The sequence below is a fragment of the Lissotriton helveticus genome, chromosome 5_1 (assembly GCF_964261635.1).
Source record: "Lissotriton helveticus chromosome 5_1, aLisHel1.1, whole genome shotgun sequence".
NCBI classification, from domain to species: domain Eukaryota; kingdom Metazoa; phylum Chordata; class Amphibia; order Caudata; family Salamandridae; genus Lissotriton; species Lissotriton helveticus.
Window position 1 is genome coordinate 1402272104 of NC_136065.1, and position 24019 is coordinate 1402296122.

General features: G+C 41.9%; 1 protein-coding gene across 6 annotated transcripts in view; it reads left to right on the forward strand.

The window, feature by feature from the left end:
- Positions 1-24019, forward strand: part of NRAS (NRAS proto-oncogene, GTPase) — a 539256-nt gene that overhangs the window by 493222 nt on the left and 22015 nt on the right. For all 6 annotated transcript variants that reach the window (XM_078644383.1, XM_078644385.1, XM_078644382.1 and 3 more), the window contains one exon: positions 18605-18764. In XM_078644383.1, the coding sequence (XP_078500509.1) occupies positions 18605-18764 (160 nt within the window). The remainder of the gene's footprint in view (positions 1-18604; positions 18765-24019) is intronic.

Genomic DNA, 24019 nt, shown 5'->3' on the forward strand with positions numbered 1-24019 from the left:
GTCATAAATGGGGCGGAAACATGGAGGGGGAGCCGGGACCTCTAACCTAATGGTGCGTGCAAACTGACAATGACGTGTTACTAGGAGAAGCTGGGGGCTATGAACTCTGTGCTAGGAGTAGAGACTGAAGTCTGGAGAGTCAGGGCGACATGTACCTAAACCCTATCTAGTATCTGATGTTTTAGAGAACATGTTGATATAAACTAAAAGTCAGGAGGGGAGAGGCTAACAGACTCTAAGACTGGAGCATGCATTATTCTACATGTAGTGCGTTGAAGAACATTAAATGACCATTAAATGCAGTATTTCTCTTACATGGAGACGTAAAGGCTAGACAATGACGGAAACTATTGATGCGATTCAGTAGCTTAGGAATGCAGAGAAGGAGGGCTGGACTGATAACTAGAATCATAACATACTCTTGGCAGACTCGTAGGCAGAGCCAGGCTGAACCGGGCACTGCGAAGCAGGAAGTAAGTGAAGGGTCGAGGATACAGGTGGGGGCTGTATCGCTCCTCAGCGAGGGTTCAGGAGACAGGAGCTGAATCTGGTGTCCGGGCCCTTTTGAGGCCTAGAAACGGGGACTTGTCAATGAAATAACGTGTACACTGAGAAACGTGGCAACGTAACTTTACATAGGCCTAATACTCGTAGCTTTCACGAGAACTGGAAACTGGCATACTAGAGATGGACACAACTGTAATTGCGTCTTTAATCGAACATGGGGGATACATATGCATATTTAATCATGCACACATAGCATAAGATGGGGAACACGTAGGGACACAGAACATGGCAAAATTTACTTTTCCACAGATGTCAGGGAGCGCTATGCCTCCGTCGTACCAGCTGCGCGTGAGCTTGGCCTGTGCTATACGTGCAGGCTTAGGACCCCATAGCAGCACCGAGACTTGCGCTGCGATGGTTTTGAAGTATGCGGGAGGGACAGGGTAGGGTGTATTTTCTAAAACGTAGAGGAAGCGGGGTAGGGCCATCATTTTGAAAAGAGCCGCCTTTCCTAGCAGCGTCAGCGGTAGTGATTCCCAGTGTCGGATGTCACGTTTGAGGCGATCAAGAGGAGGCTGTAGGTTGTGTGTATAGAAGTCGGCAGGGTCAGCTGTGATGTGTATCCCTAAGTATTTAAACCCGGTAGCAGAAGTCCGCAACGGGCAGGCTTCCGGCAAGCGCGGTGCGGGACCGTGCAGTATGTACATGGTAGATTTGGACCAGTTGATCGAGTAGCCGGAAGCTCGGCCGTATGCCGTGCAGACATCTAGAAGGGTGTTAATCGAACGGTTGGGAGAGGTGAGATAACAGAACATCGTCAGCGTATAGGGATATTTTGTCTTCCCACTCGTCCGTCCAATGGATACCACTGATAGTGGGCTTCCATCTTATCCATTCGGCCAATGGTTCAAGAACCATGGCAAACAGTAATGGGGACAGTGGGCACCCCTGACGAGACTGACCTTTTTTTTAACAAAAACAGGTAGTTTAATTTGAACTTTGTCACCAACACGTAATTTAGATTTAAAAGTTGGATGAACAATATTATTTGAGGCATCAACATTTTGTTTAACCTTTTTATAAATGATACTCATGTCATCTTTTGATTTGGTCTTTTCAATCCAGGAAAGAGAAATTTCTTGTTGGGGACTCCTGCCTTTAAATAAAAGAAAAGGCGAGAATTTTGTAGAGGAATGTGGAGTACAGAGATAAGACCAAACCAAATTTGCTACATGATTTTTAACATCAATGTGAGATTTAATAGCTAATTGTATTCCTTCAACCAAAACTCTATTAAATCTTTCTACAAGACCATTCATGTTAGGTGAATATAAAGCAGTCTTGCAATTCTTAATATTATTTTGTTTTTTAAGGAAATCGTCAAATAAATGTGATGTAAATTGAGTTCCATTATCAGAAACCAAAGTTAATGGTAATCCCTCTCTTTTTAATATTTCCTTAAGAAATTTAATCACAGAAATAGTATCAATTTGTGAAGACCATTTATACTCTACCCATTTTGAGAAATAATCAATGACTATAAAAATATACACTTTTTGTGCCTGAATACCCTCATATGGACCTAAAATATCAATTGCTATTTTCTTCCATGGAGTATCAGGAGTTTGAACATTTACAATATTCGAATGTAAGGGCTTCAAAACTTAATCTGAATCAGCACATAAAGAGCACTTTTTGATAAACTGAATAATTTGATCATCCATATAAGGCCACCAAAAAATTTCTCTAATCTTTTTAATGGTGCTAGACTGTCCTAAATGACCAAGATGAGCAATAGAAATAATCTTTTGCCTAATAGAAACCGGTGGTACAAAGCAATCACCCTTCAAAACCAAATTTCCATTACAAGTCAAGTCATCTCTAACTTTCCAAAATACAGCAAGATCTTTTGAAAGATATTTTTCAACTGGCCAACAATCCATCAAATATTCACATACCAACTTAAGTTGATCATCCAAATTCATAGCTTTGGACCACTCATCTTTAGTAACCAAATCTGACATGGAAAGAACATCATCATCAACAGATGCAACTACGCATTCATCCAAACTCTCTGAATGATTATGAAAACTGACATTAGGTAACAACCTTGAAAAACAGTCAGCTCTGGTATTTTCTGAACCAGGAATATAAACAATGTCAAAATTATACTCATATAATTTTGCCAAAATACGGACCAACCTAGAAGATGCTTTTCCAACGCCATTGTTAGACAATAAAGAAATTAAGGGTTTATGATCAGTCTTAATTTTAAAAGACTTACCCCACAAATAAGTTTTAAAATGTTCAACGGCCCAAGAACACCCTAAAGCCTCTCTCTCAATCGTAGAGTACTTTACTTCAGCAGTTGACAACGGTCTTGACGCAAAAGCAATTGTTACCTCCTTACCATTTTTTACTTGACTCAATACAGCACCACGCCCTGTGGCACTAGCATCAACAGTAATTACACTTGAAGCATTAGCAGAAAAAGGAGAAAGAGGTTTGCAATCAATAATGGCAGATTTAATAGTAGAAAAAGACTTAGAATGCACATCACTCCACTCAAATTTACATCCCTTTTTCAAAAGTAATCTCAAAGGTAAAACAATATCTGAAAATTGCTGAACAAATCTTGAGTAATACTCACACAAACCTAAAAATGATTTAAGTTGATCTTTGTCTTTAGGTTCACACATTTTTCTAATGGAATCAAGAAGATGATTTTTAGGAAAAATACCTTGTGAGTTAATCATATGTCCCAGATATTCAACCTCTGATGCAAAAAATGTGCATTTATCTAACTTAATAGTCATACCTCTTTCATCTAAAATGGACAATACTTTGTCAAGAATGTCTCTGTGTTGTGTAACTGACTCAGAAAATACTAAAATGTCATCCTGAAAGGCCATAACATTATCAATATCCTTAAATAGAGAATTCATCAACTTCTGAAATACAGAGGCTGCAGATGAAAGTCCAAATGGCATCCTAGTATATCTAAACGTGCCATCAGGAGTAATGAATGTTGTAATGTCTCGTGAATCTTCTGTAAGTTCTATCTGATGGTAAGCAGACTTCAAATCTATGCTGCTAAAATTCTTGCCCCATCCAATTTTGTTAATAAATCTTGTATTTTAGGCAACGGATGACACTCCATGACAATTTGTTTATTTACAGACCTCAAATCCGTGCACATTCTAATCTCGCCATTTTTTTTTTTAACTAAAACAATGGGAGAAACCGATTCAGAGGCATTAACAGGTTCAATAACACCCTCCTTACATAGTTTCTTAATCATTTCAGACAGTTCACCTCTAACTGATAAAGGTACATTTCTCAATTTATGTTTTGAAGGAATTGCATTCTTTTTAAGCACAATTTTATGTGAAAAACCTTTAACCTTACCAAGTTCCTTTTTAAAAATATTGCTGTGCTTACTAATAATGTCTGACATGGAACATCCATTACTTTCATTTTCAATACTGTTCACATGCAAATCTTCAAAGAAACACACTTGAATTGGGACACAAAGTACTGTCAAATTTTCTTTGGTGTTTCCACCCGAGTACCTGCAAACCATCTACAGCGACATAAACTTTTCCATCAATAGTTTTATGCCTAAAAATAATGTCAGAAATGAAATAACCCAACATATGAATTTCTTTTCCACCTAAACCAAAAACACGAATATCATTTGGAAGTAAAAGCTTGTTATGCCAAGACCTGTAAAAGAAAGAATCAGAAATGATGGTATAAGGAGACCCAGAGTCTGCCATAACTTCAATATCTCTTCCTTCTACAGAAATGGTACATACAGGAGGTATGTAAGGTTCAGAATCAACATCACTTTCATTGGTAATAACTTGTCCCAATGTATGAACTTCAGTGACAGCAAGAATCTCATTATCACAAAAAACTTCTATAGATATTTCTTCCTGATCCTCAAGCTCAGAAAGAACAGCGACCCTCTTATTAGATAAACAATATGTTCCAAAATGACCAATTTTTTTACATTTAAAACATTCTTTGCCCCTAGCTGGACACTGTTTGAATTGAAAGGTATGTGTTCTTGAACCACAACGATTGCAAAAATTCTTTTTAGAATTAATATGTGACTTATCTTGAACATAAGATTTTTTAAATGCATTCTTATTGTTAGAAACAATTTGAGTTTTAGCCTCTTTCACATTAACCGCAGCGATGCCGGTAGTAATTTTCTCAACATTGATAGTGTTGAAAGAGATAATAGATCGTTCAACACTTTTTGCAATCCTTATCGTTTCCTCTAATGACGGATTGCGTTGTCTAAGTAACTGTTCCTGAATCTTTTTATTTGAACAGCGAATAATTAATTGATCTCTAATATATTTATCAACTTGATCTCCAAAATCAGTCAGCTGCTAAAACTCTGAGACACTCAACATAAGTATCAACAGGTTCATTAAGAAGTTGTTGTCTAGTGTAGAAATTATATCTTTCCATAACTATATGAGGCTGTTCAGTAAACCTTTTTTTTAATCTGTCAATAGCTTCTGTAAAGCAATCATAATCTCCACTCTCCATTCCACTAGGAGTAGTAGAGACTGGTAAATGAATAAATACATCCTCAGCATGACCTCCTAAAGTATTAAGTAATATAGCTAATTTTCTAGAAGCAGTAAAGCTTGCACCATCAATAGCTAATAAGTAATGATCAAATAATCTATACCATTTTTCCCATTTCATGCTAGGCTGATTGGGACCTGAATAAAAAGGAGGTGGAGTGCCACACACAGTACTCCTAATGAAATAAAAACTGAAATTTAGAGCTAAACTAGTAAATAATAATACTTAAATTACCACCAAAAACATAGTGAATTGTATATTTTCTCATTAAAAAGTATAAATAAACAGTACCAATGCTCGTGTAATTCTTCGTTCAGTTGCTAAGGACCAAAGAAAATAAATAAAATGGCCGCCCTAGCGTGATGATAACATCACGCAAATAGAGAATGTTAATGAGTTGGTGTGCGCGTCACAGCGACGCGCCAGGAACGCAGCTTGAGAGTGGAGAGCTCGATGAGAAGAAAAGTTCCAAGATGCGGGCTTCGGAAGAGGAGCGGAGAGTTACAGAGAGTTCGAGCAAGAGACACGTTCCAGGATGCAGGCTTCACGGTACGTTCTCTTTTAAATGTACACAGATTTTAACTGTGCAAGTGAAGAGCGACCGCGGCTAAATACACTTGGATTCTGCAAATGCTCAGAGTGTTTTCAGACTCCCAAATGCTCCGAAAATCTTCCGCTTCCAGGAAACAGGCACTGCAAAACACACTCCAGTGGCAGGAATGAACACAATGTCGTTAGCAGTAGCCAAAGTTCAAATAAATGGCAGTAAGTCAAATCGACTTAACTTCAACTGCGGCAAAAATATAGCTGAGACAAAATATCGGAAACTCAGCTACACTCTTCAACGAAATGCTAAATTTTCTCCAGAAAATAACAGCATATATATATATATATATATTCGTTGAAAAATAAATAAATACTCAAATCTTACTTGAAAATGAGTATAATCTGGAACAATTCCATCAAAAGATTAGTTTTGTGAGTGCACTGCAAGCAAATCTAAAATCCATAGTTAATATCCATTATCCATGACTTGAAAAATTGGATAAAAATGAAATAACAGGTTCCAAATATAGATCAGTAGATGCTCCAAACATAAAAATATCCCAAACGTCGCCAATATGTAGTAAGGGTTTCAGAAGGAATAAAATCCAAGCAATTCCAGGTTAGTTGAGAAGTGGTATTTATTGGAGCATCCACCTTCTTGAAGATCAGCAGAGCAACTGCTCGTAACTGATCTTTCAAGATGTAACATAATAAACAACACTTTTCAAAGAAACACAGTCCAAGCATAGAACATAGTGCAGAATACACTCTACAGGGAATGAGCCATGAGAATTCCAGGAGGAATTCTCAAATAGAAAACATTCTAAAATAAACACAATACTACACATATACTGAAGTACAATTGGCCCTTGCAGAATTAGCCTCAGGAAAAGCTACAGGCCCCGACAGATTGCCACTGGAACTCTATAAAATCCTGGGCAATATTATAATACCTCTTCTTCTTGATTTATTTATGGGAATCCAAGGGAGTGGTATCGCCCCGAAATCATGGAGGGAAACTAATATAGTTATATTCCCGAAAAAAGATAAGCCCCCTAATCTACCCTCATCCTATCGGCCAATATCATTGATAAACTCGGATTCAAAACTCTACTCTAAGATCTTGGCTAATTGGCTCAGGGGGATCATCGAGAGTCTGGTCTCCCCATGGCAACATGGCTTCATTCCGGGTAAGGGCACCACAGATCACACCCGACGGGTAATAACACTATTTGATGTCATGAGTGCGGTGGGGGGCCAGATGTCGATGGTCCTCCTTGATGCCGAGAAGGCCTTTGACCGAGTTTCCTGGGAATTTTTATGGGTCGTGTTAGAACAAAATAATCTGGGACCCGGCTTTATAAAATCCATCAGGGCAATGTATTACTCTCCTAAGGCTAGGGTTCTGTTGATGGGCCAGGAGTCTGGGCTATTTGATATACTTAGAGGTAGGGCTGCCCCTGCTCCCCAATTCTTTTTGCCCTTTATATAAACCCTTTGATCCTTAAACTACTTGCTAGTGATGCAATCAAACCGATCACGTTTGGGCCCTTTGATACTAAGATATTAGCTTACGCCGATGACGTGGCGGTCGTAACATCCGATCCCACAGAGGCAATCGTAGAAATTGAACAGATTAACCAAGCTTTTGGGCAGTTCTCTGGTTACTCACTCAATAGGGGTAAAACAATGGTCATATGCACCGCGAACATTCTCTTTGAAGATTCTAAAAAGGTAGAGAGCGCAGTTTACTTAGGAGTACGTATAACCCCCAAAATAGATAAGATTATTGAGATAAACTATGAGCCCCTTCTCCAAAATATAAAGAAAGACTTGAAAAGGATTGATAGTTTACATCTTTCAATTATTGGGAGAGGTAATTTCCTGAAAATTAACATACTCCCCAGAGTACTGTATTTATTCCGCGCCATTCCCCTAATCGTGGAAGATAAGATCATCAAAGCTCTTGAGTCCCAAATGAGCCAATTTGTATGGAGCTATGGTAAAGTAAGGAGATCTATGCGGTACCTCTCCCTCCCATTTTCAAGAGGGGGTATAGCAATACCTAATATAGTATTATACCTTTGGGCCTCGCTACTTCAGCAAATGACACCACTATGTCTTTTAAAAACATCTGAGCCAATTATAGGGGATAACTATATACCATCAATCTATGAGTTGGCATTCGGAGGTAAGGCTAATGGCCTATTATTGAAACAAGTAGAACCATCATACTACAAGAAAGTCAAATTTAAGATAATAACTAGTGCCTGGAGAATCTGGAGGAAAGTTGCGCGGTATCTCAGTGTTCCTAAATATAACAAGTATACCTCACTATGGCACTCCTCTCTGATACCCGAGCAAGCCAACGATGACATCTCGAGGAGATGGGAACATTTGGGGGTGCTTACTGTAGGTGACTTCCTACAGCCAGGCTATACTAACCGGTTCCAGTATCTGCAAGATAATTTCTTAGTTCCAAACACCGACTCTTTCAAGTTTATTCAAATCAATACGATTCTTAATTTGAGATGTCCTAACATCTCTCTAAGTAGTATCCCCTTATTGAATTGTTTGGGAAAGGCTACAACTAGGATCGGTACCATCTATGACATCCTAATTGAAAATCAAGGGGATGATATGGAAACTACGGAAGTGGGGTGGGCAAGGAAATTAAACAATTCCAATGTGGATATTGATATGTCTCTATACCTTCTAACTAAGCTTTTTGTTTCCTCTAATCTGAAAGCCCAGCTATATAAAACAATATATAACCTTTATTATACCCCCGCTAAATTGCTTTCATGGGGGAAAAGACCGAACTCAGACTGTCCAAGATGTGGAATAAGTCCTGCACATCTGATTCACATGCTGTATGAATGTGACAAATTAACATCTCTTAGACGAATGTTAGCAGGTTTTTGGCAAGAAGTGTTCGGGCATACTCTAGCTGAATCCACCACTCGGTATATTCTGGGATATGATAACACGCTTACGCATACTAACGAAGAGGAAACATGTCTCTTCCTAGGAACAGCTGTGTATAGAATCATACTTACCGCCCGCTGGAAGGACGTGGATCCACCTAACTTACAAATTTGGCTGGCCCGGTTCTTAGGTATTTTTAACCAAGAGAAAGCTATTTTTGCATGTAAAGGAAAGAAGTCCAGAGCTCAGGGAATTAAAATCTGGAAGCCTATTGAAATTTGGAATAACATTAATAGATCTTTATGAATTGATACCTGACGGTCATTTGAAAACTGTTAATATAAATTGTTATATATTGTGTTAAAATCTATCATACTATTTGATTGTAACAATGAATTTTTTTATACAGAATTATGTGACAAAATTTCTTTTTATATAATATGTTGGTCTCTTTTGTACAATATTTATGTGTTGCCAAATAAATAATATTTAAAAAAAGAAACTGGCATCCGACTTCCCTGCACCAGGCTTGGCTTGGTTCTAGAAATAAAATAACTCAATAATATTTTATATACAAACAAATTGGTGTGAGTTCAGTGTTTGAGTGTGTGACATCATTTGCTGAGTGTGTACAACAAATACTTAGCTCTACCCTCTGATAAAGCTTTACTGCTCGCCATCACTTCCACAAATAGAGGGTAAGGCACTATCTACTTTTACCTTTGCCTACCTTTTGGGTTCCATTTTGGTGTTGTATATACAGAGCCTGTTTCCTACAAACGGTGACCACTGTCCGCTCTGGTTTGTGTAACGAGAGGTGCGTGCCACTGACCCAATCGCTGTCCAGTAGCCACCATTGCAGATTTTTCAGTCTCTTCCAAAATCGCAGTACAATTCGACAGATTCACCTGATGTTGTGTCCATTGGAATTTCAGGTACCAATGTATGTGCCATTGGGCGTGTGACACTAGCTGGATGCAGGAGGCCAAGAAATCTAACAGCCCGAAAATCATCCGCACTGAGTTTCAGGGCAGAGGCTGAAACCTTGGTATCGTAACCTAAATATCTTGGACTCTTGCTCCTGGGGAAAGGCACAAAACTATACAGTTTCCAGGTTGGCTCAGATGAAAGGGAGAGTCTTCAAAGTGTCGGAAGTGACTTTTGCTCGTTGATCGTAAACCATATTAAGAGGTGTGCCGTTATCTGGAGATGGTTGAAGACTACTTGGGGAGAACTCCCCTTTAGCAGGCAGTCATCAAGGTTGGTGAAGACTTGTACCCTGACTTCTGTAGATTTGCAGTGATCACGGCTTTTGTGAACACCTGGGGGTGCTGGTGCGCCTACATAGGAGCACTGCAAACAGAAGATGTTTTTGTCACTGCAAACTGCAGGTACTGCCTGTTGGCCTGCAGGATGGGAATTGAAAATAAGCACACATTACGACCATCCAGTCTTCAGGGCAGATTCTCTTCGATTTGTTCTTCTGGAGGAAGGGGTTGAGAGTGTGAAGATCTACATTAGGATGAAGGTCCATCTGCACAAGTAAGGAGCCAGGAGTAACACCAAATTCCCTCTGGCTGGTCTCAAACAACCTGACCACCCGCTTCTCGACATACCGGCTATAGTATTCAACTGCTTGTATCACAATAAAGAGGGCGAGAGAAAATTGAACCAGTTGCATTCTCTCAATTCAAATAGTTAAACACAAAGGGCAACTGGAATATTCAAAGTGTTTTGGGGATAACCACATATTGACAATTTGTCAGAAAAGGGTCAGAAAATAACCTCTTGAATATCCAAAGATATTGGAGTAAATGCCTCACTCTATTATCGTGACATGCTTCATCATTGTTGCCTATCCACACCCTGGTAGGATGATACCACCAGGGCAGACTGAACCAAAAATGAATTAGGAGTTCTTAACTTTAAATCTAACTGGATAAGCAGGGATCCAGGTGAAACTTTTGCTATTAAAAATACTAACCCCAAAACACATTAAACATTTCAGTTGCCATTTGTGATTAACTAATACTATTTAACTGCCCCTGCCAATTGCTTACAATGTGGATTCCAGAAAGCACTAATTCAGAACTAGGTTTGTAATTTATAAATGTGTATGGGTCCGGGAAGGTGGATAAGAACTACTTTTGTCACAACTCTGTCCCTAACCTCCAGCACCATCTATGGCCCATTAAAATCTTTTACTCACACTTTACCGCCAGAGATCCAGCGTTGCATTTCTTTTAGTTAGTCCAGGGGTCATTATTGATATCGACTGAAACAGATAAAACTAGTCTGGGCTGCGCTTTCAATTTCATATTGACCCAGCCTGTCCAGGAAATAAAGCAAGACTTTCTATGTGCCAGTTCGCATTTAACCCGCACTTTAAGGCCAGTCCATTTTGCCACACACCACCCCTGCAGTCTTGCTATTGAATAACTCCAGAGTTATTTATTAGATCTCAATGGGCTTAGAGGCCTGCAGTGCATGCAGAGTTCCAGGCGGTAGCAAACTATTCAAAGCCTCAGACTGGCTTTTATTCACTGAAAAGCCGGAGACCTCTAGGACTTTCAGGGCAGCAGAAATGGAAGTCTCTGTGTAAGTCCGTATCAGTGGGACATGTTCAAAGGGTAGACCTCTTATTCCTTAGGCTGACCTAATCATTGTGTCCTAAGCTTCCATCCAGAGGGACACCCTGCCTTGTTTCCCTCTAGCGGTACAAAAGGGGGTGGTGATGGACGGAGCATCTGACCCAATCAAACACTCACACCCAGTCAAAAGATCTGGGTTTAATCCATCACCGTTCTTTAGCCCACTCTGCCACCCCAGTTCAGACATGGCCATATGCAAATCAGTCGGACCCTGTGCCTCATGGGAACAGTCCAGCCCGAACTGCCAAGCCATGCCTTTCCTGGATCGGAAACAAGCTTCCGAGGACCGGTTTCTGGCATTACAGCAGTTTTCAGCCCGGCTTGCTTGAATCCAGTGGCAAAGTGAGCAAGGGCCTCATGTCTGAGCATACCCTGCCACACTTATGGCGGCCAATAGCGGTACAAAAGGGAGTGGTGATGGACGGAGCATCTGAACCAATTAAACACTCACACCCAGTCAAAAGATCTGGGTTTAATCCATCACCGTTCTTTAGCCCACTCTGCCACCCCAGTTCAGACATGGCCATATGCAACTCAGTTTGACCCTGTGCCTCATGGGAACAGTCCAGCCCGAACTGGCAAGCCATGCCTTCCCTGGACCGGAAACAAGCTTCCGAGGACCGGTTTCTGGCATTACAGCCGTCTTCAGCCCGGCTTGCTTGAATCCAGTGGCAAAGTGAGCAAGGGACTCACGTCTGAGCATACCCTGCCACACTTATGGCGGCCAATAGCGGTACAAAAGGGGGTGGTGATGGACGGAGCATCTGAACCAATCAAACACTCACACCCAGTCAAAAGATCCGGTCCAGGGAAGGCATGGCTTGGCAGTTCGGGCTGGACTGTTCCCATGAGGCACAGTGTCAGACTGATTTGCATATAGCCATGTCTGAACTGGGGTGGCAGAGTGGGCTAAAGAACCGTGATGGATCAAACCCAGATCTTTTGACTGGGTGTGAGTGTTTGATTGGTTCTGATGCTCCGCCCATCACCACCCCCTTTTGTACCGCGTTGTTTCCCTCTAGAGCAACTTCTTAGTAGTCTTATGTTCATTATTTTTAATTCGGACTACAGGAGGTTGGTATTCCACTACTGCCCACCCCTTCATACATGGCCCAAGACTTATGATGGCTAGCACTGCTTTGAAAAGCTTCCGACTGACTGTCGAAAGCCTTTGACAGAGAGCCAGGAGAACAGTGGGGATGGTCTTCTTGTGACCAAGTGTGCTCGTTTTTGAATTTTCATTACACTCAGTCTATTCTTAATAAAACTATTCATCACGTGGAAAGCAATATTACTAGATACCCTCAGTTTCCCAGTCTTAACAAATTCTATCCAATTGAGAGGGCGTTACTGTGTTAAATGTCCCCAGAAGAGCTGGGTGGTGAAGATTAGGTTCCTATAATATTTTAGATTACATAAAAGCATCCTCGTCCAACAGTATCACCAGTGGCATGCTTCATCATCGGATCCTCACCCACTGTACCTCCGCAGCTTTTACTATAGCGAGAGCTCTGGTTAAGTTTGCCTACAGGTTTTTCTGACTTTATGTAGGTAAATAGTTCATTATAGATACCTTTGGTAAGGTCAAAAAAATTACAGAATGATGATGTTGGGGTATATTATGACCCAAACATTGGAGATAGTCACGTTTCAACCCCATCTACTTCCCCTTGGAATCAATGGGTTTTCTTCAGGATCCGATTCTCTTTAGATCCTAGTGATTTTTGTACATTCTACAAGATTGTATGAGGTTGTGAGACTTTCACACACTAAAAAACACGCATATAGATCCAACTCATGCATAGGGAATACTGCCCATAGAAATGTTATGGCTTCATAAGGCCTCTGAGGAGAGTGGACCCTGTAGTCAAACATTCATCAAGAGTTCTCACCTTGCAGGATACCTATTCCTGTCCACTGGGTCCTACTCTTCACCTTCCAGCTCTTCTGATGTCAAATAGCACAGGAGAACCCTCTCACTTTGATAGCATTCTTAATAAAAGTCAGCAAAATGTTGACATCAATGTTGATTAACGTTTTAGGGTGGTATGCAACACAGAGCTCCATTCCCTTTTGCAATTTTGGAATTAGTGGTGCATTTACTTTGGGTGTAGATGGTGTCACACCAGAATCCTGTGCAAACGTATAAAGCACTGAGTAGTGCAGTGAGGCAAACAGTTTTTTAAAATGTTTTATATATTTTTATTGAGAATAATCAGGGCAAGAAATACATTCACTAGATAATCACAAGCAGACGCAATGTACATATGGAAACACACAGGTTTTTAATAAAACCTTTAAGCCCTATGGGCATGTAGCTTTTATTAAGGCACACTGATTTGATTATGTGGAGGACCTCATGGGTTCATCCAGATCAGCCAACCATTCGCCCGGGACATAAGGCATTTGTAAAGGTGCAAAATACTGGACACCTCCCCAGTTTTAGATTCTCCATCATAAATGTTTTTGCAGAAGCATATAAAAAGATAGCATTTTTCTGTCTTAAACTCTCTTCAAATCCTTCATTGGGAGATAAAGCTGAATTGCGTTACTGACAATAATTTATCCGCATTATTAACATTCTCACAGAAGCCTGGCCAGCTTTCATGAGCATCAACTCAACCCTACTGATTCTCAAGATTGTTAGCCTACATAATGTCCAGGCAGTTTCCTGCTCATTCAGCATTTTTTAGCTACCTTGATCTAGTAGTTTTGTCAGTCTGTTTTCCATGTGCTCTGGCCGCCACCGCTAGGACTAGGTCTCTTGCAATGACATTGAGGGCATTCCATATCATGGCTAGTGAGGTGTCTTCACTTCTAATATGCAAAAAATGGTCTGTTATCTTGCAGTTCATTTTAGCCCTATAGGCTGGACTCCCTGATGAGGTTATTTAGTAGAAGCAAACCTATCAATCCTTCAATACCCCGGTTTAGTGTGTGCATGGTCAAAACATGAAATATCCCAGTCCGTGATGGCATGACAACTCACCACCAGGACTTGATTGTGTAGACATAATCAATACATGAGTATCCGTGAAAAAGCAGTCCAAAGCACATTTATGCAAGTGGTGCTCAGATCCCACCAAGCCTTGTCTCCATTTGTTCACAGAGGCTCACCCAATCTAACACTGAGTCCCACACCAAGTGAAAGTCCCCTTTAATGGTTAGGTCTCCCTCCTGCTCCACCAGCACTTCCAAATTACTATATTCAAAGAGCTTTCCTGCACTGTGTTAGAAGCATACACATTAACAATTAACAATTGTAGCTGTACAAAAACCGATTCAGCTGTACCAACATGTAATGGCCCTCAGGATCTCTTTTCACTCAAATTTTAAGTAACGTAAGTGGAATCTTACAAAAATAACAACCCCCTGCTGATTTGGTGGAAGCAGACGCCCAGGCCTGTTGCAGGAACAAACATTTTACATCCTAAATTGGTCAGTCCATACCTGGTGTGTTTCCAGGTATTTCAGAGTCTTGTGTCTGTATGTAGCTCCAGAACCTCAGAAGCATACTGGGGGAGTTGGACTCTTTTCAAGTTTGAGCAGCTTGATTTTGCTTTATCTCCAACTGTGCTTTAAAATCCCTACAGTATAGATTCTCCCCATTTCACCCAAGCCTCCTTGTGTAACTACTCCTTCCTCTAAACACTTCCCAACAAAAAGACCTACCAGGCCTTGCCCAAAGGTAGGGATGTCTCAACCACCTGGACCAGAGCTGTTGTAATGATGCTCACTCCACAGTGCATAGATTTCCAGTGACGACATACACTTTAATCACTTAGACTTTGTGACCTGCACATTATTATTAATATGGATATTTCTCACCGAACATTCCTTTCCTTGTGAATTCTCCCCAGGAGTCCAACTGAAACTGGAAACTTTTCAGCAGTACCTCTGCTCCGGGCCGACATTGTTCCATTCCAGAAGTGACATGTTAAGCCACATATAAGCGCAACCCATGCACACTAACGTAGTTTATTTTATTTTCACACCTTCAGACAGTGACACGGATCGTCTCCTGGTCTTTGACAGATTTCCCTAACAGAATTTTGTTGTTTGCAACAGAAATATCACCCTCCTAAAATAACTGGTTTCCAACCGTGCTGGGACTATCACAAACTAATGTCTGTGACGGACCTGCAGAAAGTCTGTTTGTGATGCCAGAGATCGGACCATGTCTCCACGGGTTGTAGCGACTGCCCAAATGAACCCATAAGCTATAAGGGAATGGGAAGCCAAACTCTACTTTGCCAAACAAAGGAAGACTTTGTGCGTGACCGGTCGCAGTAGAAAGAAAGATTCCATTCCCAAAGTCGTTTCTGTGGCAGATTCTTGGTCTGGTCTCCATCACAAACTGCATATTAGCATATTTTGGCCCTGGTCCCGAGGCACACACAAGCTTCTCAGTTCTGTCAAGGACGCTGCAGTAAGTAGAAACCGTCACAGTTGACTATTCTCCGGGTCTTCAGCACTTTACTAGCTCCCTAGAAGCACCTTTGTGCCTCAAGGGACCGCAGAGCCTCCAGTCAGACTTCTGCCAGCGGGTCCAACCTCTGCACCATCTGTGCCCCTTGGATCCACATCAGGTCCAGTACCAACCTCTCTGCCTGTCTTCAGCTCAGACACTACCAACCGTGTCAGTACTGTTTGAATTGACCCAGACGCCATTGATGCCAGATGACGATGATCAGCATATAGTGATTTATGACTGCAAATAGAATCGGTAACAATCTCGCATGAAGTCCGGCCAGGCACCGACTGGCATCTAACCTCTTGTCAATCTCTTTGACTCAGATTATTTGCCCTTACCAAATATTAGGGCCCAGATGCTACATGACCTATTTGGTACGATTCAGAGGATGACCACTAGGGCGAGGGGGCTGTTTGTTGTATAATGGGAGCAGCGGCTATGAAGAGCTACAGGATGGAAGTGGGCTTGACACTTCACCCGATACTGGCCTGATGTCCTACAATGGAGTAAGTGCCCATTTTGCTGTTGTGCAAAGGGCAGTTGAGGTATTCGACTTAAAACTGCCAACCATGTAAGTTAAAAACCAATGTAGTACCTGAAGTATTGCAACATGGTCAGGCTCTCACTGAACCACTACTACCGTTCAACAAAGCACTTACAGATAGCCTTTTGGGTACATGGACCCAGACCTGTTCAGGACCACCAGTCAATAGACCTGTTGCCCGTCGCCATTGCACTGTCCCACGCAATCTGTCTTCCTTACGCAACATCCCACCCCGAAGAGTCTGGTGATAAAAGCATCCACCAGCCCAGTCAATCCAAATGCATTTCCTACCACTCATCCTGATTTTGAGTCCCCACACAAATTGAGACTTTTAGCAAAAGAATATTCTCCTCGGTGAGCCATCCTCTAGGATCAGTTAATACAAGCTGACTCCTTGGCTGTTATTTTCAGACTATGACCTTCGGGAGTCTCTCACCCATGCTTTTCATGTTGACTACAATGCGGAGAAATTTGTAATATGAATTGGCACAACTGATTGCTTGGGACGTGCCATGGGCACCGGTGTGGCTCTCTGTCACCATGCTTGGATGAGATCCACATTTCCATTGATGGATCCCACCTTTTCAAGGATAAAGCCGACTCAGCCTTGGAGTTCTTTCAAGAGAGCAGAGCCACAGTGCCCTCATTGGACCCTCCTGCTTCTACAAGGCAATTCTACTGGCAAATGTAACCTCTTCAAGGTTTTCCCGTCTGTCAGGGCCAGACCCCTCCTCCATCCATCAGACTTTTCGTCCCTTTCATGGCTGAAGCAACGATTTGCAGAGCCCATGAGGTCTGTAGCGGCAACATGCAGCTCAGTCCCCAGTTCCTCCAAGGACCGCAACCACAACAATATTATAGTGTGCCCTTGTCGGCACATAGCCAGTCTGTCGGAGGCAGATCTGATATTTCTTCTACACATGGAAGCCTTCATGATAGACAAGTGGGTCGAACAAACTGTCCGTAGGGGCTATGCTTTTCCCCTACTTTCTACTCCTGCCACACCTTTTGCTGTCTTTTTATAGTGGCTGACAGAGGAGCAACCATCTGTCTGTCTTATGGCAGAAGTGCAGGCCCTTCTGGCTAAACGAGCCATTGAGACAGTTCCAGCTTAGGAAGTAGGAATTGTTGTTACCCAACATCCTAGATTACACTATTTCCAGCTGCGTCAACGGGTTCTGAGTGCAGCTGCTCCCGACAGCGATGGGAGTTTAAGAACATGGTTAAGCATATTCCGTGGACTCGAGCCTATATCAAATAGTGAAGGAGGAGAGACTGAGGGCAAGATGGAGGTACTAGAATAGTTGCTCTTTTCCTTTGAAGAGAGCCATTGGGGCAAAGAAGTAGGAAGATGTGGAGTGCTGAGCTTCAGAGGTCTAGAAATATGATCCAAAGGGAAAAAAGTGCACAAAGGAATGCTAGTTTGGGAGCTTTAACTTGTGCCAAGAAGAAGAAACACTTGTACATACTTGGTGGGAATGTGTGAAACTGGAAGGAAGAGATGAGCAATTTGAAAAAAGTTATTGGATTCCCTAATATACATGAAGCAGGGGTCATTGTGTTGGGACTGTGGGACAAATATGACACTACTGTGTCAAAATCAGCCGTGCTTTTACTAAAGCTTATGCTAGATGTAAAGAGTTAGCGTATCGTTTAGAGGAGGAAATAAAATGATTCTCTTGCAATAGAGTGCAGGATACGTAAGCTATAGCAAGCACTATAAAATGTTTGGCCCAGTTTTGAGCCCTTTGGTCCAATATGTAAGCATCAGGGAACATTTAAGGCGTTATTATGTATCAAGACTGAGGCCAGCTGTTGAATGTTGCCTGAGAATGAGGACAAGATATTGTGGCAAATAAAGAAGGGGCCAGACCAAAACCTTCTAGTAATTTGTCAAAAAGTGTGCAAGCAATGTTGTCCATGCATCTCTGTATTTGGCTGGCAGAGAATAGCGGTCTGTTGGACTAATCGAGGTTCTCAGTGATCCATCCGTAGTTCTGCGTGTTGTGTCTTAATTTGATTTTTGATGGACTTTATTCAATTGCACTCATCTTGTCCATTAGAGTCGGTTTTGTTTTTTTCTTCCAAAAATGTGAAAAAAGGGAGACTTTTAAAACCATAAACATAGACTTTGTGGCACCTACCATTTCTCTGCTTAACCTACTGATTTGATTATTAGATCAGCTGTAACCTTTGATGGGCAGTTGTTCGTCTTTGAAATGCTTTTTGCCTCCCTCTGAAAAGCTTATCTGACACAGGATAGTGCTCATTTTCTTGTCTTTCTATAAGCATATACAAACTTTCTTTGTGTTTTGATGACTGTAAACTAAAATATTCTTTCCACAGAGAGCAGATCAAGAGAGTTAAAGATGCTGATGATGTCCCTATGGTGCTAGTAGGAAACAAATGTGACTTACCAACGAGGACAGTGGACACAAAGCAAGCCCAAGAACTTGCAAAGAGCTATGGAATTCCATTCATTGAAACCTCAGCAAAAACAAGACAAGTGAGGGTTTTTCTTCTATATGTTTAATTGGTGCTGCTGCTTAATCGTGAGCAGATTGTATATGATGCGAACTACCAGCAAGCAATCATTCTGACATAGATTTATCTTCGGGATCACTCCCAACTCATTTTGTAAATACGGCTCTGGAGTATTCTTATTTGTGATGTGAAGGACTGCAGACCTTACATACCACTACCTACGGTTAATAAAAATGTGTTTTACTCTAGAATTAATCTGCTATAGTTGGCTAAGGGAGACATTGTTTTTTAAATCAACCTTTTATTAAATCTTTTTATCTTGCCTTTAACCAAAATATCAGTATATCTAATGTCTTCATTGTAGCACAATAATTTGCAGCAGTCATTTGCAATCAATCAAGTTAATGCTTGGGGAGAAATCTGAAGCAATTGGTTGTCTTGCACTAATGTAGTAAGGACATATAACAGATTGCCCATCAAATGCGGAGTCCTTTCTTGTGTTCTCTTGCGCCCTTATATCGTCATTTCTGGCCTGCATATCTCCCAGCCCTACGTTCCATGTTCCCTATATTTTCTCAAATTTCTAGGACCCGCCTCAGCAGGTATATACTACTCGTTCAACCACCATACACCACCCCATGTTTCTTCACCATTCCACCACTTAGGGAATCAAGGGACATCCCCTTGTTCTTGCTTAGTCCTTCCCAGTTACCATCAGGCCTGCATTTATAAGCTGCTTGTGGTGCTTTGATATTTCCTGGTCTTCTCAGATTCCCACCAACTCTAAGTCACCTCTAAATATAGCTCCATCACATTGTGTTATTTTCTGCATTTTTGGACTTTCGCCTCCTTCCCGCAGCTACTGCAGCATCCATCATTGACCACTCTTCTGAAGGAAATGAAGACCTGCACTTGTATAGTATATCATGTGTAACACTTTTAATTATTATTGCACCATGTTAAACCCTGACCATATGGACACTTCTTGTGAGTGCCAAAGCATCCCTCACACATGGCATCTGTTCTGCTTGTATAACACTTTCAACTGGATTTTAGATTGTTTAATGTTTACTTGGTATTACTTTGTGTAGTCCATCAGTCATCTTGTCCTTTATTTAATCAATGCTCTGTCAATGAGTCTAAATCTAAGGGGAATACCTCGGGAATGTCAATGACTTCAGGCACATGCTTATCTATTACATGCAATATTCCCTCCATTGTTTTCCTATGTGTGCGGAAATGAAACAACTTTGTGCACTCCATTTAAAGCGAAGTGCTCAGAAGACATGAGAACTCACTATGCAAGTGAGGTGGTGTAGGAAAGTACCCCTTTTTGACATGGTCATCTCCAATTTTGCCTGTTATTTGATGCACTGAGTTCCTTTTAACAAGGTACCTTTTCTTTCCCTTTAAACAAGGTAACTGTTCAGTTGTACCCCAAGTGTGAAGACCTTTAGCACCTCTGTAAGTCCCTGTTAAATGGTACCCCTGGTACATAGGGCATGCGTACTAAAACGGGACCTTATGGGATGTAGCATGTATTGTGCCACCGTGAGGGTTCCACCACCAAACCTATGCAGACTGCCATTGCAGGCTGCATGCAATGGTGCAGATAAGTGCGAAAAACAACATGGAACACACTCAGTGTGCGGTACCCACAGAAACTGCAGGCAAATATATGTAGGTTAACCCTACAGTAGACCTTATAGGTCTAGGCAGGGTGCATCATATTACATGCAAGGGCATGTCTGTATGAGCAGATATATATGCCACTGTGCTGTCTATATCAATTGTTGGGTAGTACAAGTGAACGGGAAAGCCATCTTAAGTAGATGTACTGGGCACTGGTCATTACAAGGTCCCCAGCTACATGATGACCTTTGAGATACCTATGCTGTTTGGCATGAAACACCTTGCGTTAATAAATCCGTACTGATTCCAGTTGTGGATTTATTAAGACATGCACCCAGAGGGCACCTACGAGGTACCTCCTGAAAAACCTACCACGATCTAGTGTGCTGACTGACTATTATCATCCAGCCTGCCTACCCAGACATGTTCTTGACCCCCTGCAGGTGAGAGGCCAGGCTCTCTGAGGCCAGGAACAATGCCTGCTATGGAGGAAGGTGTTCACACCTTCTTCAGCAGGATGGCTAGTGATTTAGCATATCAAAGCCAGGGGCTTCAAAGCACCTGCTGCTTTTGATATGCGACCCTGACTTCCCCCAGATCTAGGAAATGCCACCCCCTGCACTGAGGCCCACTTGGCACCAGGAAAGGGGTAAATTAGCTATGCAGCTAAGCGTGTTGCATCACTGTGCTAGTCACTCCCCTAAGGTAGGCTGCCTGATGTGCTCCACAAAAGAAGGGTTCCATCATCTTGGCTAATTTTAGTGGAATTGGTAAGTCTGTTACAGGGTTATGCCCACTCCCTACCAGAAGTGGTCATATAGGGGGTATAGTGACCACAAAGGTAAGTAGACCATTGGTTACTACCCCTAATGCCCCTAAATTCAGTATTTAGGTGGCCTCCTGACACCAGGAAATCAGATTCCACTGACTCCAAAAGAAAAGGGACAAAGAAGAACTGGAGAATGCAAGAAAATAGGACTAGCTGTGGACATTGGTACCAAACCCTGCCTTCTCCAGTCCAGACCGTCGCCCAGACCCGACTCGTCCTACAGCTGTGCATCTTCCAAAACCTTGGAACACTGCTAGCACTGTCAAACAGCCATCCTCTCCCTTGAAGTGGAGGAGCCACTTGCCTGCAGGCACCGACCTCGATGTATGGTACACTGATTTATTTCAAAGGTTTTATATAGCGCTACTGGACCCAAGAGTATCAGAGCGCTTTACAAGGATGGTGAACATAATGAGATAAAATTAACAATTAAGCGAAAAAGAGTTACAGTATGATAATGCATTCAACAGAGATAAAATTAAGTGGAAAGTGAATATTAAAAGTTAGGAGAGAGAGGGGGGTGAAGAGAGGGGGAGTGAGAAAATAAAGGGATTGAGAGGGGGTGGGAAGAGGAGCGGACAAGGGAAGAGAAAGGAGTGAACATGGTCAGAGTCAGTAACATTAGATTCCCCAGTATTTGTTGAGAAGAAGTACTTTGAGTTCCTTTTTGAAGAGAGGGTAAGAGGGGTTGCAGCGAAGATCCTTAGGGAGAGAGTTCCAAATTGTTTGAGCGTTACCAGAGAACGCACAGGATTGGGCCTTTTGACAATTGAGTCTGGGTGGGATCAAGACAAGGGAGTTTGTGCTCCTCAGGGACCTGGAGCAACCAGCTTTGTGTAGTTTAGTTGTAAGGTAAGAAGGGGTGTTTTGGTGAAGAGCTTTGTGAGTGATGCAGGCAATCTTGTAGGTGGATCTTCCTTCTATTGGGAGCCAATTGAGATTTTTGAGGACAGGGGAGATGTGATCGCATTTTTTACAATCAGAGATGAGTCTCGCCGCTAGATTGAGGACAGATTTAATCGGTGCAAGATGGATTTTAGGGGTGCCAGCCAAAGTGGTGGTGCCATAGTCAATCCTGGGAAGGACAAGCGATTGGACAACAAGTTTGAAATCGAGTGCTGGAATAAATGGTTTAAGTTTCTTGAGGTGGAGAAGGGTGAAAAGCGCAATTTTGGATGCATTTTTAATGTGGGGGATGAGATTTAGATTCTGGTCGATACTGATGCCTAGGGATTTGACAGAATTAGAGGTGGAGAGTGGGCAGTTAAGAGCTTTGATGTCCTTTACCCAGAGTTGAATGGGAAGGGAGTTGTTTTTGGGGGAGAAAAGGATGATTTTCGTTTTATTTGGGTTCAGTTTGAGATGGTTCCGATGGAACCAGGTTTGAATTCTGGTCAAGGTCTCATTGAGGTGGAGAATGTCTTTGTGGGATTTGATCTTGTAATATAATTGGGTGTCATCGGCATAGAGGTGGTAATTGATATTAGCTTGTTTGAGGATGAGGGTGAGTGGTTCCATGAACAGATTGAATAGGGTTGGGGAGAGGATGGATCCTTGAGGGACGCCGAGTGAGACCGGTTGAGGTTTAGAGAGAAAGTGGCTGAGCTTGATTTGCTGTGATCTGTTTTCAAGGAATGAGGAGAACCATTTGAATACATTGCCATCTAATCCCAACCGGTCTTTGAGAGTGTTGAGAAGGGTGTGGTGGTGGACGGTATCAAATGCAGCTGAGAGGTCGAGGAGGATTAGTAATGAGGATTCTCCTTTGTCTAAGGAGCGATGAATGTCGTCTGTGATATTTAGCATAGCAGTTTCTGTACTGCATCCCTTTCTAAAGTTGATTGAAAAACATCAAGGAGGTTAAAGGAGGCGATATGTTTCTCTAATTGCAATAGGACACATTTTTCAAGGGCTTTAGAGAGGAATGGAAGGTTAGAGATAGGGCGAAGGTTGTTAAGGTCATTGGGGTCAGCAGTGGTGTTTTTGAGAATGGGTGAGATTTGACCAAGCTGAAGGGAGGTGGGGACACAGCCAGTGGAGAGAGAGGAGTTGATGATTTTGGTCCATATAGGGGCAATGATAAATTTAAGTTCTTGAACCAAAAGGGCGGGAGGAGGATCTTTGGAGTGGGAGGAGGGTTTTAGTTTGGAAATGATATTAGTGAGCGTAGATTCTGAGACTGGACTAAAATCACTCCATGAGGCATTGTTTTTAGCAGGGGGGCTTATTTTCGGAAAGGTATCTTGTTGGGGGAGAGCAGGGAGCGGATGAGAGGGATCGAGAGGTGTGGAAAAAGTGGACGGAGGAGAGTTAGGAGTGTTGGGGAGGGTGTATAGGGTGTGTGTAGGTTGTAGTGAGAGTGGGAGGGAAGAGAAGGATAGTTCGATCTTGTTGATTTTGTTCGTAAAGAAACTGGCAATTTCTTCACATCTGTCAATAGAGGCTAATATTTTAGGAGGGCCATGGAGGTTTGTTTTTTAACAATGTTAAAGAGTTCTCTAGGGCGGTTTCTGGCTTGATCAATTTGTGATCGTAAAAAGGAGGCTTTCTCATTAAAGATGTTTTTTGTACTAGGCTCTAGCAGTTATAAGGAGAGCCATATTGTCAAAGGTTGGACGATTCCTCCAAACCCATTCAGAATGTCTAAGGGTCCGTCTTTCGTTGTTAAGTTCAGAATTGAACCAAGACTTAGGAGGGTTGCTTTTTTGTTGTTTGAGTTTGATTGGAGCAATTTGGTCGAGGGCATCAAGAATAGAATTGTTATAATGGTTAGTTAGGTCGGTGGTGCGGTCAGAGAGAGGGGGGAGAAGTAAGTG